General features: G+C 38.9%; 2 protein-coding genes across 2 annotated transcripts; both read left to right on the plus strand.

Annotated features, from left to right (window-relative positions):
- Positions 1-414: 414 nt before the first annotated feature.
- On the plus strand, positions 415-11,262 carry LOC129762848 (uncharacterized protein YdcI). Its single transcript, XM_055761414.1, has 5 exons — positions 415-807; positions 873-1,982; positions 9,342-9,706; positions 9,772-10,254; positions 10,316-11,262. The coding sequence occupies exons 1-5, from the start codon at positions 608-610 to the stop codon at positions 11,179-11,181; spliced, it is 3,024 nt and encodes a 1,007-aa protein (XP_055617389.1). The 5' UTR covers positions 415-607; the 3' UTR covers positions 11,182-11,262.
- Positions 11,263-16,833: 5,571 nt separating this feature from the next.
- On the plus strand, positions 16,834-17,659 carry LOC129763528 (uncharacterized). The gene is made up of 2 exons (XM_055762673.1): positions 16,834-17,139; positions 17,193-17,659. Exons 1-2 carry the CDS (start codon positions 16,853-16,855, stop codon positions 17,599-17,601), a joined length of 696 nt encoding a protein of 231 aa, XP_055618648.1. The 5' UTR covers positions 16,834-16,852; the 3' UTR covers positions 17,602-17,659.
- The last annotated feature ends 2,132 nt before the right edge of the window (positions 17,660-19,791 follow it).

Genomic DNA, 19,791 nt, shown 5'->3' on the forward strand with positions numbered 1-19,791 from the left:
TCTGTTCGGGAAAGCACTCAAATGGACAGAACAAATGTATGGGAAAATAGAAACACTTAAAGTTTTCATGAATTTTAACCATTTACTAACGAGGGGATTCTATTGTATGGCATATTAAACAAATCTTAGGGAATTTCCGATTCGTTTAGTATGTACATCGCCAAAATCCGTTCGCGGCAAAAATAGTTATTAACGCTAACTTTATTTCATAAAAACGTGACCTGTTTTCTGATTTGACACCCTTAATGAAAGACGTAGTTCTACGTCAAAAGCTACAGCAATTACAATCATTGGCCCATTGGGCCATTCACTCCGTTCAAATGTTGTGAATGACGCACGCAGCCATTTACGTTGGCGCGCATTTAGTGTGTAACGTATTATCCAGACGTTTGAACTGCCAAAAACTCTCGAAAGTCAAAAGGTTCAAAACACAACGCCGAAAGCGGCATAGCGCAGCGATTGCGAAAATTTTGAAAATTGTCTTTATTTACATTCCGGGTGGGTTGCGGAAGCGGTTTATGTGGAATTCGGAGTGTTTTCTCCTCTCAACATTACTACTCTTTTCACAACATATACTGAATTAAATACTGGGACAAACGAAGCAAAAATGTCCACGAGAGCCCGTCGAGCTGCCACTAAAGCGCCAATTGTAATCGTTTCCGACACTGAGTCGGAAGCCGAAGCAAGCGATCCGGAAGGTTTGTTCTCCAGCCCCGATGCGAAGCCAAAGGCTAAACGTGGGACAAGGCGTGGCCGAGCGGCGGGCAGTGACGATTCGGATTTTGACGGAAGCAAATTAGCAGAGAAGTGAGTTTAGAATTTCAGATTTGTCCTTTGATCTTTGTTGATTATCTTTGCACTATTTGTTTTAGCAAAACGCCCGTCAAGCGCAAGGCTACTACGAAAGCTGCTGCTAGTCCAGCAAAGAAAGTTAAGGCGGAGCCTAAACCAAGGGCTCCGAGAAAGCCACGTGAGCCAAAGGCTCCTAAGGTTCCAAAAGAACCCAAGGCTCCTAAAGCACCAAAGGAACCGAAGGCTCCTAAAGCACCAAAGGAACCGAAGGCTCCAAAAGCGCCAAAAGTTCCGAAAGCACCAAAAGTCCCAAAAGCACCAAAGGAACCGAAAGTTCCCAAATCACCCAAGAAACCTTCTGCGGTCGGTGCTAAACGTGGAAGGAAAAATGCCATAGAACAAACAGTGGAAGTTGAAACAGAAGTTAAACATGTTGAAACATTGGATGACGAGATGAAAGTCGAGGACGTTAAACAAGAAGTAAAAGAAGAAGATCCTGTTCCTCTGAAAGAGAAAAGTAAAGAAGTATCTATGTGTGCCAAAACGCCACAGCTGAAGAAGGAGAATGACCCTCCCAAACGCGAGCCGGAAGATGAAATTGATACTCGACCGAAGTACAAAAAACGGGTCAGCATGACCGTTCGGGAGCAATGGGATGACCCTGAACTGCTGGCAGAAATGCAAAACATCGACCGTCGAACGGCCCGAACCATCATAAAGCTGTTCGAGGAGGAAAACACGATTCCCTTCATTTGCCGCTACCGGAAGGAACTGATCGGCGATATGTCCCCGGATGATCTCCGCGATATCAAACTGGCTTACAATGAGATTCTTTCCATCAAAGCGAAGGCGGATACGATTATAAAAAATCTGGAAAAGGAAGATAAGCTGTCGGAGGACATCAAACAGGATCTGCTGTGTGCGAAAAGTGTCGACGAGTTGGAGCATATGTACGCACCGTTTAAACCGGCCAACAAGGGTTCGCTTGCCGATCGGGCGAAAGCACTGGGTTTGGATACGTTTGCGGAAGGGATTTTGATTGGCAACCTGCCGGAGATTAATTTGCCCGAGCTGGTGAAACCGGAAGTGGAGGGGCTTGAGTCAGTACAAAAGGTGGAGGATGGCATTAAGCATCTGATGGCGCACAATTTCAGCAAAAATACTGCCGTGTTGGAGGAAATCCGCAGACTGTGAGTATATACAAGTGTGTAGAATTTTTTATTTTTGTGTGAGTAGGGAGTCCAGATGCAACTCAATTCACTCGGATTTTAGAGCTGAATTAAGCTGGTTCGGTTATTGTAAACTATGGTACAGAGCCCTTCGAATTTTTCAACATTTCTAGAACTGCCTGTTCGAAAACAGTCTCATATATTTGAAACAAGAGCTTGAATGTTTTGGAACTGATGCTGGATGGTTTGCTTACGTCAAACTTCAAGTTTACCGATTGCGATGCGTTAGGGAGACTTTACTTGTTTGTAAGAGAGAAGCTTAAAACTTTGCAGATCATTTGTCTCTATTTAGCGAGACGCTTATAATTCATGAGCTTCAGGAGCAATTCTATTTGGTTTTTAATCGATGACTGCATTGGTTTTGGACAACCCGCACACACCAATGTAGAAAGAAGAACCCCATAATCTGAGTTTGGCACAGCTCTATGAGTAATCGATGGGCATGGTAACATTATGATCTTATTCCCCTTACTTATGACCTAGGTAGTGCGGACTGAATCAAAACAGCTGTTAAAAAAGATCCAACGATCAAGAAAGTTATTTTTCTTATGATAATCAACATTATGAAAAAGGTATTGTTATCAAATGCAAAATAAATAAACTTATAAAATGAACGAACTACATTTTTCCTTTAATTGTTTAATTGATTGCATCTCTGAAAAAGCATCTCATAATGCAATGTATCAGAACCTGACAGAATATCAATAACCTACGAATAACGCTTAGTTCACTCCAAGATTTTCATGTGGGAGCAAAATTCGACATTGGCGAATTTCGATACATACATACACAGCAAAAGTGAAATGTTTTGGGGACGTTTTTTTCTAAAGTCGGTGCAAACAGCTATGCTATGCTAGTGAAGCCGACCGAATGAAATCCGCGTAATTATGAACCGGTAGTGCTGGTGGTGAATATAATGGTAAAGCAATTCTGAGTCAACTACAGGCTTAATTGTGAAGAAGGTATTACGGTTTCTCACGAGGTTTTTTCCGGTTGAAATTTAACGATGTATTTCAATCAAAATAATCCTGAAAATGTGTATGAAAGGTTTGCTACACTTTTGGTTTTTCAATAATTCAAACATCGTACTTACTCTACAGATACGGGGACCCTTATTCGAAACTAGTTTGTCGTCTCCGCAAAATCGACCCAGCGCATCTGTAAAAACGTTTCCGAGGGTATACGAAAATTGTTTACGCGAACTTTTTCACTCGTATTCGGGCAGCCTTTCACTGAGCAACGCATTTTTAATATCCTATTTTTTTTATATACAGGCAAACCTGTTTTTGTGCGGTTCCTTTTTGCGTCATTCCTCGTTTGTGCAACTCTTTTTGAGCGATTTTATTATGACATCGGGTCTTGAATCACACAAACCAATCGCACATATCTCGCGTAACTTTTGAAAAGGTCCTATGTAACAAATGTAAACAAATCGAGTTAATGGATGCACGCTATTAGTTTTCAATCATTGAATGTATTACAAAAACAATCGTTCACGTATCTATCTTCTTAATCTTTTTGTCGCCGATACAAAAAATATCCAATGTACAGATTCGAATTTTAAGCACCCGGCTGTTACTTCGGACGCCACTTTCCTCCGACGGCCGAAACGTCCGAAGTAACAAAGCAGTCATAAACAACTCGCAGTCGTACTTCGGTCGTTTTGGAATTTGTTTCTTACAGGTGTTGTTATCGATTTCAGTGCAATTCAACGAGTGATAACAATAATAATCAGTCTTTAGAACGAAATGCTGATATTTGGATTGTTGTTTATTAGTTAGTTTCAAATTTTTATAGTGCAACGTAATATGTCCAATGTGCAAACGCGGGCAGTCAAAACGTCCAATGTAACATTTTTCGCTCCGAGGCTTCAACCTTAATCTCAAATCACGGAACAATAGTTACGATTGGTTTTACGAAGTTATTCTTGACAGCTAGTGGTGAAAACAGTGATAAAGATTGATAGCTTTTAAGACAATTCGCGAAATAATGTTCGGGTCTTCAACTACGTTTTTCTCGAGTTGGCGAAAATGTTACATTGGACCTTTTCAAAAGTTACGCGAGAAATCATAAAATCGCACCTAATCAGTCACACAAAAGAGAATTCGCACAAAAAGCAACCGCACAAAAACAAGTTTGCCTGTAATATTTTTCCGAATGAAATAAAAACAAACGAAGTCACAGTCACGTAAATGTTTACTCCTGCGATTTTAAGATATTCAATAGAAAGTGGAACAAAGAGTTGCCAGATGATTTTTAAAAAAGGTCGGTAAAAATATGTGAAAGTCTGTCAAAAATGTGGAAAAGTCTGTAAAAGTGTGCGGATCTGTAGAAATGTCTTTTAACGTTAATTTTCACAAATTCATTGATACTCTATGCATCGCGATGCACGTAAGATTGTCTTTTGTATATTATTGTATTTTTTGTATATGTATACTTTGTACAGGGTTTTCCAACTTTAAATTCCGAAAGTAAATTGAAATAAAACACACTTAGAATTCGAATTTCGATTAAACTTTTATTTCAAATTAAAGCTTGGTTCATGCCATTATGTGTGAAATACAACATCATTCAAATGTCCACCTAGGGCTTCCTCGCACACCTTGATCCGGAACAGGTAGTTTTCGATGACTTTTCGGCACATATGGGGCGGTATCTCGGTCATAACTTCACGAATGTTGTCTTTCAAATGTTCAAGAGTTTGCGGAGAGTTGGCATAGACACGGTCTTTTGCATAACCCCACAAAAAAAAGTCTAGCGGATTCAAATCGCATGATCTGGACGGCCAATTGGCATCACCAAAACGCGAAATTATGCGTCCCTCAAATTTCGTTCGAAATATGGCCATGTTCGGTCGTGTTGTGTGGCACGTGGCGCCGTCCTGCTGAAACCACATGTCATCCGTATCCATATCTTCAATTTGTGGCAAAAAAATCGGTTAACATGCGGCCATAGCGCTCACCATTCACAGTTACCGTCTCGCCGTCCTCATTTTCAAAGAAATACGTCCCGATGACTCCACCAGACCATAATGCGCACCAAACAGTGACTTGGCGGATGCAATGGCCTCTCAACAATCACGTGTGGATTTTCTGAGCCCCATATACGGAAATTTTGGGTGTTCACATAGCCACCGAGCTCGAAATGTGCCTCATCGCTGAAGAAAATTTGATGCGAAAAATCAGCATTTTGCTGCTGTTGTTCGTTCACCCAATCGACGTATGCCCGACGCGTTCCATGGTCACCACGCTGTAATTTTTGTACCAGTTGGACTTTATATGGATGTAGGTGCAAGTCCAAATGCAAAATTCGCCACAATGATGTGTTTGACAAGCCCAATTGCTGAGCACGCCGTGGAATCGAAACATTCGGGTCATCCTCCACACTGGCAGCAACAGCAGCAATATTTTCGGCCGAACGCACATTACGATGATGCACAGGTTTCACAATATCCGCTACGGATCCAGTTTGTTCGAATTTACGCACTACATTAGCGATTGTGTGCTCTGTAGGCCGTCCATGACGAAAAAACCCGCCGTAATGCTCGAAAAACATTTTCCGGTTTTTCATAATTTTTATAGTATAATTTAACAAAATTAACACGTTGTGCGATGCTAAAACGATCCATATTGTAAAATGGCAGACATTCAACTAACGATATGACGCTTTGGTTGACAGCTATGTCAAACGGTTGTCAGCGCAGGGCTGTATACTTTCGGAAGCCCGAAATGGAAAATCCTGTACTTTAACATTTTACGGATCGCTCACGAGATTTCTCGTTTTCGCGTTCTTTCTTTACGGACTTGTGTGAAATTAGCGGATAAAAGTTTTTGTTGCCTGCAAGTTTCTGTTCAACGTCTTGCTGGATTTAATGGATAAATAATTATTTCAGTTGAAATAAATCGATTGTTTATCAAGTAAAAACCTTCATAATCATGCTCATTAGATAGAGAATTGAATTATTCATCTTTCCACATAATATTTTTTTTTCTTGATCGTGAAAAGTTATAGACTGAAACGTGAGCATGGGTCAATATAGGAAAATATACAGAATTTTGAAAATCAAAAAAGTTGTTCGAATAGAGTTATCGAAATTGTTCGACAAAGAAAGATTTCACCTATCTTCCAACCACAATTTTATTAATCGAAAAAGGTTATGAGAATAGTTATAGGCCAAGTTGTATAGATGAAATTATGAAATTAATTTTTTTTTTGCGCAATTTTTTGTTCTTGTGCGGTTTTTTTTGTGCGATATTTTCTGTGCGGTATATGAAAAGAAGCATATTTGACGAAGTTATCGTCCATTTAGTTTTTTTCGATAGGTTATATGCGTTTCAGTGCGAAAAAAACATATTTGCGTCTCAATTGTCCACTTTTGTAATCATTCCCCTCCTCCCATCAAATGCTAGTTTTTCCAAGTTTTTACATGACATGATTTCTAACAGCAACACGTTTCGGCATGCAACTAAAAGCACAAAACAGCCACGCGCAACCGAAAAGGCAAACTGTCCCATCGCAAAGCAGGGAAACAAAAGGAAATTGAACGGTGAACGGCGTGAATTTAAGTTATTTTCTTGGAGGAAACTTTTTTAATGCGGACAAAAAAAGTTTTTTTCAAAATGTGTACCGCAAACGATTTTTTAAAGCTACTGGTGAAGTTTTGCACGATTTTGACGTAGGACTACGTCTTTCATTTCTATACCGGGGTGTAAAATCAAAGTTTCGAAAACGAAAGCGTTACGCCGGAGACCGAGATTTTGAGTGTTAATAGCTCCTAAACAACTGAACGAAATGGTATGATAAACACTTCATTCGAAAGATAAAATGTCTACGCGTTCTATACTTGTTACTTTCTGATCCAAAAACTTGTTTCAATGGTCTTAAATTTGCTTTCAAAACAGGCTATTGAAATCACCAATCGGTATATAAGCGAGCGCCGCTCGGAAATCCACTCAGTTCTAATTGAACAGCGATTGGAGCATGTTGTCGCTGTTGTGGTGAAGCTCTTCATTTATCATGAAAGCGCGGATGAACGGTGTCACCAAGAGCCTGTTTGTGCACCTTAGGCCAGAAGGGAATCCATCAGGAGGAGAGTGATGCCACAAACGGTTCCTCGGGAAGATCTCGAAGCAGCCGCTACACACACACACACACACATACACGCGCGGAATTCTTTCCGTTTGGATGCCATTCAGCATCGAGAAAGATCCGGAGAATAATCTGCCAGTTCCTCCGGGAATTTAAAAATACATTCATGTAAAAGAGTTTATTTGAATGTTTTCTATTCATGTAACACTGTGACCAAATATGTTTCAATCAAGTGCTATTAACAGATGGTTATCGAGTTAGCATAAACCACTGGTGGGCTTCCAGTATCGAGGAAAATGTGGAAATATCTATTCGTTACTGAAAATAATCTGCCAGTTCCTCTGGGAAACGAAGTGTAAATAGTAGGAAATATTAAATAGCTTCGTTGATTTTATAAAGGAGTGATAATGTTAAATGGGGAGTAGTATCTGGTTCTAAAGTTCTGAAACGCCGATACTTTGTTTTTTTTTTTGAAGGATTACAAAACAATGAAGGTTACAAAGTTTGTTTCATAAGTCATTGTATACCATTTTATCATTTGGACCGATATCTTTCGCATCTCTAAAAGCAAGAAAAAGAGTGGTTCTATAGTTATTGAACGAAGTGTAGAATCGTATAAGTGTGTATCCTAAAAATCATGCTTTTGTTTTTTCCCTAAAAATTGGCGAATATATTTCGAATAACCCTACATATTTACGAAATTTACGAAGTTGTACAGGAAGTTTATTGGTAGATTTTTGTAGTGCAGACTGATGATTAGACGAGGATAGATTTTTTTTAGAAAAGTAAGGTGAACAGCATCAACTATTAGGCACTGATTATCTTTGAGTGGTTATAAGATTGGCCATTTGAATTTAATTGTTCTATTCAGGCGCGAAACATTAAAAAACAAAACCGCCAATGTTTCATAACTATAATGCCAGATGAAAAAGCCAGGAGTAGAACGAAGTATTTCGGAATCATTTGTTGTTGTTTTTGTGTCAAAACCACCGTGAATTGGGCACCAGTTAACGAAATCCGGACGGTCTTCAGGGACTAGGCACTTCCCAGATCAAAACCCATTCGAGAACTTATGATGAATAATCTTATGGAGGGTAGATGTAGCTAACAAGCAGTATCATTACTTGAACGGACAACGAACTAAAAATGAGTTACAGATTAGAAACTGGTTGTAAATCATGTGAAATCGGTTTAAATTTTGGAAAGGAGTGAAAATTTCCCATCTGGTTCTTTATTTATGAATCGCCGACATTTGTTGTTTTTTTTTTGTATTTTTAACGCCTGGTCAAAACAATAAAGTTCAAATGGCCTTTCTTACAAATGTTATTATATCCTACACAATATGCTCAATTTCAGTCGGAAGCTTAAAGAACATTCCAGCTCAAAAACTGAAACAGCTCAACCAGTTTACGTTGATTTATGATAGAAACGTCCGAGATTAGATTCACTAGTGATGTTTTTAACTAAACAGCGATACAAATAACTTCACGGGAAATGTTAGGCAATAAACCAAAAATTGATTACAAACCGCTATTACTAATACAGCTAACATTTTTATCAAGTAAAAATAGAGAATAGAAAATAAAAACGAATTTAAAATATAATTTAGACGCAACACAATTTTTTCCCCGAATTTTGTTTCCAAGAAGAGATCACGCTTTTTCTGTCCACGTGATATGTGGACAGCCTCATAGGTAAAATATTTCTCTATCGATTAACTTCGATAACTCTATTCGAACAACTTTTTTTGGTTTTCAGAAATCTGTATATTTTCCTATATTGACCCATGCTCACGTTTCAGTCTATAACTTTTCTCTGTCACAATCAAGAAAAAAAAAATTCGGAAAGAAGAATAATTCAACTATCTATCTAATGAGCATGATTTTGAAGATTGTTACTTGATAAACAATCGATTTATTTCAACTGAAATAATTCATTATTCATTAAATCCAGCAAGACGTTGAACAGAAACTTGCACGCAACAAAAACTTTTATCCGTTAGCTTCACACATAGAGGCAATGGACTGCAAATTTTAAAACCTCTTAAAAACATGCAAGCAAAACAAGCAACTTCACGCAAATCAAAACGTGCGGTCCCAGGCGTATGTCTTACAGATTTCTTCCCGGTCCTTGAAGTGTTAACATTTCATTTTTTTTCGGAATTTCATTCATTATTCACATGTTTTGAACAATCATTCCAGAATCCTCATTTCTGCTACATATTTTTTCTAGCACAAAGAAATACGACATCGTACTCAGCTCAAGCCAAATAACCAAACCTCGCGCACCCCGAGGGAAGGAGGAGGCAGAAAAAAATAACGTCGGTGGCAAGCGACCCCAGAAGAAGGTGGACGAGTTCAAGTTCGAGCACTATTTCACCTTCAGCTGTGTCACCAAATACTTGCGACCGCATCAGATAATGGCACTCAATCGTGGCGAAGCGCAGAAGGTGCTGAACATCAAGCTGCAGTTCAAGGATAACGTGAAGGGTGATCTGTACTGGTTCTTGAAGAAGGAGTACCTGGCGGAAGGTACGGCGTCGAAAATTCGATCCGAACTTTTCGAAGCATCTTTCGAGGAAGCGTACACCAAAAAATGTAAACATTTTGTGATAAATGAAATAAAACCCGTCTCTCTTAATACATTTAATCTTTTCGCGCAGTAATACCATTGATGACGCGCACCATCCGCTCGGAACTGACCGTACGGGCGGAGAAGGCCTCCGTTGAGGTCTTCGCGAATAATCTCAAACAGTTGCTACTCACCGCCCCCGTGAAAGGCGAAAAGATACTCGGAATCGATCCGGGCTTCACCAATGGGTGCAAGCTGGCACTCATATCCGAGTGCGGTGACCTGCTGGATACGGCCACCGTTTATCCGCACATCGGAGGAGAGCGATCGAAGGTTGCCCCAGGGATAATCGCCAACCTAATGCGAAGACACGATTGCAGTTTGATTGCGTTGGGCAACGGCACGGCCTGCCGGGAGACGGAGTCAATGATTTCCTACATGATGGACGAGGGCATTCTGGACAAACGGTGCGTCCGGTACAGCATTGTGCCCGAGCAGGGAGCTTCCATTTACTCCTGCAGCGAGGTAGCCAAAAAAGAGTTCCCCAAGATGGACGTGAATTTAATCAGTGCCGGTAAGGTTTTCACCGAGAAATAAAATTTGATCGATTATTGAAAAAATCATTTTTATTTCAGTTTCAATCGCCCGTCGTCTCCAGGATCCGCTCTGTGAGTACGTAAAAATAGAACCACGCCATCTAGGTGTTGGAATGTACCAGCACGACATCAACGAGCGCAGCCTCTCGGAAACGCTCGACGAAGTGGTGATGGAATGCGTATCATTCGTCGGCGTAGACATCAACACGGCCTCAGTCAGCCTGTTGAGTAGAGTATCGGGTCTGACGGCGAAACGTGCCGAACACATTGTATCCCACCGGGCGCGCAACGGACCGTTCCGGAGCCGCGCCGAACTTCTCAAGGTGAAATTTATCGGAGATAAAACATTCACCCAGTGCGCCGGTTTCATTCGGATTGAGCCACTCACGGCCGGGATTCGAGACTACAACCTGCTCGACTCAACGTGGGTTCACCCGGAAAGCTACGATTTGGCGGAAAGTATTATCGAAAAAACCGCCCTATCAAACAAAGACATTGGTCGTGCGGATTTCATTTTAGCAATTCGAGATTTTGCTTTCCGCACCCAAAAGGAAGCGCTGGTGGAAAAATTCCACCAACCAATCGAACGCATCGAATGTGTTCTGTCCGCGTTACAGCGGGAGTTACTCCGAGATTATCGTACGGACATCAACAAGCTACCGATGTTCAAGAAAGGGCTAACCTCGATGGCAGATCTAGCCGAGGGAACGGTACTGACCGGGGCCGTGAATAACGTGACCGATTTCGGAGCGTTCGTAGATATCGGCGTGGAAACCAATGGGTTGATACATCGCAGCAAAATGAACGGCCGACGCGTGAACATCGGTGACCGGGTGGAGGTCACCGTGATCTCTATTGACGTTGCCAAGGGTCGACTCGGGCTGAAACTAGAGCAAATCCTCTAAGCAAGCATCCCTCTGATCGACACTTTCTTGCTTTGGTATAAACAAAATAGCGCACGTAGCTTGTTACATTATTGGTGTTAATTTTGCTTCAGATGATTGATTGTTCCGAATGCCATATCTCGTTTCGATGTTTCATCTTTCAACAGGATTGTAGCATGTAGCCTTCTGTTCCTTAGGAGGAACGTCGTATGATCTGCTTAAACAACGACAACTGAGTTAATTTATGAAATACTTAATGTGTTTAAAATATGACCTTAAATCACATTACGCCCACGACTGAACCTTCTTCTAATGAATGCGAAGATTTTAATGTCGCTTAAAGCCGAATTCAAATTTTTGCATAGCATATTGCCGAATTCATTATTTTTCCTAACAACTATCGTTTGCTTTATAGTGAATCCATAAAAACAAAAATATGAATATATTATCTGGAAGATAATACTCAATTTATACCCTTAACTCCTAACTAAAAAATCCACACATAAAATGTCTATCTACATACTGGTTGTGACAATTAGCGAAAACTGAAAAGATAAAATGAGATTGAAACTTGTCAATAATTTAACCTGGCAAGCAAAATACACATAATTGAGAGCTCATTGTCTTGTTTGTATATTTTCATTTCAACGGCATGATTAACAGAACAAAATACCATCAAATTGAGATCACGTATATGTAATCTACATTTCTTTCAAACTCAAAATCCGCTTACCACTTAGGGTAAATGGGGGCTGCCATAAAAATGAAACACAAATTTCTGCATAACTCGAGAATTAATCAAGCAAATGAAGAAACCAAATTTGACATTTGGAGGTTTTAGGGTGCAATTAATGTTTTTACGGTGGTAGGACATTCCATCATCCCCCCCCCTCTCTAAGGGGGAGCTGAAACACAAATTTCTGCATCACTCGAGAATTATTCAAGCAAATGAAACTAAATTTGGCATGTGGAGGTTTTAGGATGCAATAAATGTTTTTACGGTGGTTAGACACTCCACCCCCTTCTCTAAGGGGGAGCTGCCATACAAATGAAACACAAATTTCTGCATTACTCGAGAATTAATCAAGCAAATGGAACCAAATTTGGCATGTGGAGGTTTTAGGGTGCAATAAATGTTTTTACGGTGGTTGGTGTTGTTTTCCACTAGGACAACGCTCGGTCTCACACATCTTTGATGACCCGCCAGAAGCTACGGAAGCTCGGTTGGGATGTTCTATTGCATCCACCGTATAGTCCGGACTTGGCTCCAAGTGATTATCATCTCTTCCGGTCCATGCAAAACGCTCTTGGTGATACTAAGTTGACCTCAAAAGAGGCTTACGAAAACTGGCTGTCTGTGTTTCTTGCAAATAAGGAGGGGGGGGGGTTATAAGGGGTGGATAATGAAGTTGTCTTCTAAATGGCAACAAGCTTGCGAACAAAACGTCGTATATTTGACTTAAATGGGATAATTTTAAGTATGTTAAATAAAGCGTCAAATTTCGATCAGAAATACGACATTTCTTTTTCCCCAACCCTATATGTTTTATTTTAAAATTGCCTGCTTAATTTGCGAAATATCTCATAATCTGTGCTCATTTCTGAATGATCTCTTGGCCTTAAAAAGCAATATGGTAAGGAAAGAAGACGGCATGCCAGTTGTGCATACACTAATTTCTAAACATGACACCGTGAAGTCTTCAACATCATTCTCTAATTTTTTTATTACATTTTCTTTATTCTATTTCGCAACAACAATTGCTCTTTCAGAATGTTATGATTTAATCTTAATTATCAACAGGAGATTCGACAAAACTCATAATCTGATTTGTCGTAATTTTTCCTTCATTCGAGTTTCATTCGGGTAAATGTCACATTCGGGTATTTGTTACATTCGGGTGAATGGGACACAACCCTCGCACCCGGGCGTTAGAGTCGATTTGCAGCGAAACAACTTTCATATGTGAGGTAATACAGAATCTGCACTAGGAAAGAAATGGAAAATCTGTAAATTTTGTGGGATACCCGAAAAATCTATAACCACTAATTCTTGGTTTTAAAAAGTCTAAAAAATCTGTAGAAATACAAATTAATCTGTAGTTATGGCACCCTTTGGCAGATAAAGTTGGGTTTGAAATTTGTACAAACACTATTTTGTTTGCCACTCTTCAATTATCAACAGTGGCAAACAATGTCAAAAATCGAGCATGGAAATAATTCGACTTTAATATTCAAGGTAATCTAATGGGCACCTTACACGATCAAAATGATTGACAATAAGTGTCTTCAATATCGTGACAGCTAGGCTTTCAACATCCGATCTAACCTCAATCAATATTTTGCCACCTTACACGGTCAATATCGCCCTCAACCCGAGACAACGAAAGTATCCGCGATGGCTAGTGGCTACATTCGAGTTTGGGATCCAAACTATTCTCCATCAGATTAAGAGGCTAAAAGGCAATTTTAAATTGGTAAAATTTGAATGAAAATATCTACTTGGTATTATTTGAATAGTTGAAGCGCGTAGCTCTAACTCTAACTTATCCTATTTCCTCTGAATTTTTTGATATTCCTACTAAAATTTATTATTATAATATAACGTCAATTTCAGACACAATTTTTGTATGGGATTTTCTCACCACTTGCAGAAAAAAAGTGACTTGCATTCACATAGAATACTAATTTTATTCGGAAAAGTTAATTTTCATTCATAACTTATACTTTAAAACTCGTTTTTCCTTCTCAGAAACACATCATAATACTCGCTTCACAAATACAGACTGTTCCTTTCAGTTTCAGAGATGCCAGATTATTTTAGTTTGCGAAAATATATGCAAGTTATATTATCTACAGGCAAATGTTTTTATTCTATAAATAAGACTATGACAGTAGAACCCCGATTATCTGCGAGCGGGTGATCCGCCGTGCGGATTATTCGCGACTGCGAGTTCCATAGTAAATCAATAGGCCTTTCCGGAATTTGATAGTGAGTGGTAGGCCCATGATTTTTTGTTGTGGTCATGGCTTTTACATTATTTAGCCACGACCTTATAAATGGATAGTTTAATGATTTCTGTATTGATAAAACATAGTTTTTATGTTGAAACATCTTTTTTCATGTTTGTTATTCTTTTTTGGTCCTAGAATGGGTCATCCGCGATTTTCGTTATTCGCAATGAGTTTACCCGACTATTCCGCGGGTAATCGGGATTCTACTGTAACTTGAATTAACACGTGATGTTTTTTCACCTGTGATTTTCCCAGATCTCCTCATTTTCCAAATTTTATAGCGGAGTGTGAATAAACACACAACTTAGACTAAAGTGGCTGCCCCGTTCGCTAGCGCAAAGAATGACCGAGTTCAACGTTAAAACATTTCTAAGACGTTGTTAATTTTCATTCACTCTCTCACCATCACATTGTCAGTTTTGATTTGTATCGTGAAAAGTCCCGTATTTTGCTATTCAAAGTACCGTAATTTACATTTAATGCGACATTTTTCTAATTGGACAGACCTGTAATGCGACACGTTTAATTGGACATTTTTACCTCTAATTGGACGTTTTTGTAAACATCGATTTCGGGGCCCAAATTATGACTCCACATTGAAATTCGCCACCAGATGTCGACATTGTACCACTCTCATCGTCAATGTCCAATTACAGGTCAAAATCGCCTCCAATGCGACACTGAGTGGTTCCTCGGCATGTCGCATTAAATGTAAATTATTGTATCAGTTTTCTAAACCAAAAGTTTTCCATTATGATTCCTACAATTTCAGAAGTCTGGCTTATGTTCGGAAAAAAATCAATGTTAACCATTCGTAGAATATCAGTCATCTTATCAGTTCTCTTCATTGAGTTATAGATGTAATTTGGAATAATGGAGTTGCAAAAATATATTTGTTGAAACCAAGTTACTTTGAAGTTATTTCATGACTAACCATCGAATTAAAAATAAACCAAATAAAATGGCCATCATAAACGCTGGTGCATAAAATACATCGAGAAATGAGCTCGATTTTGACCCAATCTTGACCGTATACTTCTTCAAGACTGGTGATGCTTCTGGAAACACCTCGACTAACAATTCCACACATAGCTCAAGGTATGACAATGCTTATGACACCTTTTGCGACTGTTTTAATGTAACGGCAAATAAAAATAATAGTCAGTGTCCAGGAAAAATATTCCATTGCTAGTGAAAAAGACATTTTGAATCGATCGCAATCACGATCTTTACATTTGGTGGCCATTCTAAAGAGTAAAAGTTGTACCATTTAAAATCCGCACACACAAAATTCATTCCTAAAATTCGAGTTTTCAGCCGATTATCACCAAATTTTTCAGGGAGTAAAAAAGAAACAGCTGAAGTTTGTTCTGACATCATTCATTTAATTTATTTCGCCTTTATATCCGAATGCGCGAACCTTGGCCTAAACCCCAGCCATAAAGTTCTGCACGTTCTCAGAATCGACAGTTTTTGCATATTAACACATTGCGGACCGCTCACGAGTTTTCTCGTGTTTCGCGTTTCATCTGCTACGATGGATCACGAAAGAACCCGTGTTCTCTACACTCGATGGTTAAATCCTTGGTTTGCCAAGAATCTAACAAGACCTACCGATGGTTCGCCTTCGTCTCATCCACACCAACGGAAACGATCTATTCGTAGAATCCGAACAAATGAAGCGTTCAAGTTTGCCCAGTATTTTTCTATCGGACGCAGCTCCGGAGTGTTTGGGGGGCTCCGTTCTCCCGGCACGAAATCTATATCATTTGCCTTATACCACTCTACTACGACCTTCGTATAGTGGCATGAGAAACGGCCAGAAGATCGACGGACCGCCGTCTTTCTTTTCGGATTCTGCATAACATTTGCTGATTAGAACTCGAACGAATTAGAACGAATTTTGATTAAGGAAACCGATGATACAGATTGTCCTTCTTGGTCATAAAAAATGTGCCTGCAAAATTTGAGCCAAATAAACAAATATACACCCAGGTTTTTTTTACGCGGGGGATACGTACCTCGTAAAAAAAACGCGTTAATTGGAAAATCCGCGTAAAAAAAACCGCGTTAATTCGAAAATCTGCGTAAAAAACCGCGTTAATTGGAAAATCCGCTTAAAAAAACCGCGTTAATTGGAAAATCCGCGTAAAAAAAAACCTCGTAAAAAAACCACGCAAAAAAACCGCGTAAAAAAACCTGGGTGTAAAAACAAAGTTTAAGAAAAAATAAAATATTTGCGATGGAACAGTCCAGCAATATTACGGAGAAGTTCAACTTTCGGTCTATGACGTCGTGCAAAAGTACTCGAGCTATGATTTTGCGGGCGATCCTGTACTCGGGTTATGATAGAATTTATGAACTAAAATCAACTTTTCTGCGTCACGCATGTACTCTTTCTAATAGAGTAATACGTTTTGTAAAAAAAGAGATTTGAACGAAAATAATGATTTTATTTTACAATGATGAAATTCTAGTGTAAATATCCGGAAATTTATAGATAAATGGTCATCCAGTAATAATTTTCTATTAAACTCAAACAATTGAAAACTGTTACCGGACCTGCTATCTGATGAAGGGGTCCTTAATTTTACGCCATTACGACCATAATACGGTACCTTCCCCGAATGCGAATTGTCCGGTTATCTGACGAAACATCATTCTAAAGTCGCAGCAATCCATGGCAATAAAATTTTCACATTTGAATTCTTTCCATCAAATAAATAATACCACCGATAGTGTTGGGAAAATACTGAAAATGGAAAATAACTCGACGACTTTAGCCCTTGAGCTATGTGCGGAATTGTTAGTGGAGGTGTTCCCGGATGTTTCACCAGTCCTGAAGAAGTGCACAGTCAAGATTGGACCAAACGTATGGGTAAAATCGGGCCCATATGCCGATGTATTTCGCACAACGTTACCAGCATTTATGATTACCATTGTGCTTGGTTTATTTCTAACTCGACGGTGAGTAATGAAATAACCTCAAAATAAATTGTTCATGAAATATATTTTTCCAGCACCATTGTCTCAAACGTTAACTGCAACTTATTTAGGAGAGCATTTGGAGTTAAAATGATTAGCGTTTTACGACTAGCGACGATGGATTATTTTTCGAATACAAACCCAAGTGTTGGTTGCGATGGTATGCATGCTTCAGAAAAACCAGAAGTAGTTGGAGATACTGATGGATCGGAGTACATTTCCACGGAGGAGTTGACAGAAAAGTCACAATGCTTGGAAGATTCATCTAATTGTGAGGTCAACCGACCCGGAATAGCTACAACGGATCTATTAAACATAGGAGAAAATCTGACGGACATTGGAGAGCATATCACCACAAAACCAAAAATTGTGCTGCCCTGTTCACAAATGGTTTCTACGAAACAATTGTTAGCAATGAAGCTAGCTCTCATGGGTGACGAATAATTGAGAATACGTCCGTTCGTGACATTCGCTTATTCTATGAAAACATCTATAATTTACAGAACAGAATGATTAAAAATTTATGAATATGTACAATGAATGTATAAACATGAACTCCCTAATAATTTTTTTTTTAAAAAAATGTTTGTTCACTTTCTACTGCCATAACAGCCTTAATCAATTCAATCAAATTTGTGGTTAGAACTTGGTACATACAAAGATTCACATGTAATTCCAATAATGTTCACAATTCTCGCATCTTGAAAATAGCTTTTTTACATCGAGCTTGAAATACGCTGCACTTCGATAGCAATTTTAACTCGGAAACAATGCTCGAATTCACGAAAATGAAATGATCGATTGGAAAAAAATCACCAATATGTCATTCTCGTAAGAAAAAAAAAAGGATTATATTTATTATATAACCGCAAGGTTGACGTAGGACTACCGTTGGCTTGGCAATAGTTTGTTTGTATTGATTAAGTTATAAATCGAATGAGCGTTGTGTTGGTACCCGCTTGTGTAGTCCTTTTGTAGTTTTGACGAAGGTCTACGTCATCGATTTCTATATAGGGTGGTCACTCTACGAAATTGAAAATGAGGCGTGTAACGATTTATGAAGGAATTTCAAATGCGTATAACGCAAAATCGATATTGTGATATATGTTATGTTGTATACCATTGGACAGGAAATTTATCCAGCATTTTTTTTTTTGCTTATGAACAGTGAATATAGTTAAAAGTAAACAGTTTGACAATTAAAATGGGAATGTTATTTCGATTTTATTAGCCACTCGTTATATCCCACAACCCAACGAGCCATCTTTTTGCTTACAATTCGGCGTTAGCTTACAACGTGAGTCGATGCGTGGATGGAGGATAATTCATATATCCTCCATTTGCCGATAATAGACGTTTATTAGTGGGCAGAATCAATGAAGAAATGATCTTGGAATGATCTCGGAGATGATCTTGGATGGTTTTACCTTATTTTCTCCAAAGATTTGACGAGAGCCTGGCTCATAAGGTTAAACGTTGATAGAAGTTTTAAAAGATTGATGTTCAGGTTGTTGTTCAATAAATTCAAATTTTTATCGTGTAGGTCTTGTTACTCACAATTTACGTAATTGTGGTTCAGGATATCATGATATCGAGCATGTTGTTTGGTAATGTAAAAATAAAATTAAAGAATTTGTTTGGCTACTGATTTAGAGTTTGGAAAGTGTACACTTACACAGTTCAGATCATTATAGCTTAAGTAGACGCGATCTCAATCTTCAACCCTATTATGTGTTCCGACGGATTTCCATTTTGTTCGTTTTCGCTAATATCGCTCAGGTTGATTTCTTACAGAATCCCGAATGAACTATTGAGCTTCACGAAGTGGCTTAGTTATTGAGCACTGTGTTCGTCAGCTGCTACAATGTTGGTGACTGACAATGACCGTATGATCGCACTGTTTTCGACGAGGATTCATTTGCTCCATCGCTGATCAACCGGAGTCGAGGCCAAAGCAATCAACATCACAACTTACTATTCAAAATCATCGCAATCAAATATCGTTATCATCTATCCCTTCTCTCTCTCTTAAAGTGCTCACATGGTATATGGATAACCCCTTAGAACTTTGAAATTATTGTAACAATTTTTGATTCGTTTTTCTCGGGTGCAGTCTTCCGTGTTACACGTAAAATACTGCGTACGAGACGAACAATGTTCACGCTGCTCTCTCAGTTTTGTGTTTGCACACAAACATGATTTTTTCCTACCTTTGTTTGAAAATGTGGCATGTTTTTATTCATAGTATGTTTGGGTATATGTTGTTTTACCACAATGTTTCACATGATGTTCAAACATGGGGCTTTATTCCCAAATGCACTACACATGCAAGCAAAGTGAATTAAGGACAACCTTATTCCGGTTCATATGCAACTGCAAACATTTGGTCGAATTCATTATGAAACCACCGAGGTTATCCATCGAGGTTGTTCAAACAAATAATTTTTTTTCACACGTGCTAATGCGTTAGCTTATGCCTAATAACAATGAGATTTATATTCTGCAAAGGTTCTGCAGTTCAATCTCTACGCTGATGTTTGATGTTTTTATGCATAATCTTTGGGAAAAACACAGAAAAAACTTATTGTTTGTACTCAGTATTAAAAAAAACATCAAGTTAGATTGTCCTATATT

The sequence above is a fragment of the Toxorhynchites rutilus genome, chromosome 1 (assembly GCF_029784135.1).
Source record: "Toxorhynchites rutilus septentrionalis strain SRP chromosome 1, ASM2978413v1, whole genome shotgun sequence".
Classification (NCBI taxonomy): domain Eukaryota; kingdom Metazoa; phylum Arthropoda; class Insecta; order Diptera; family Culicidae; genus Toxorhynchites; species Toxorhynchites rutilus.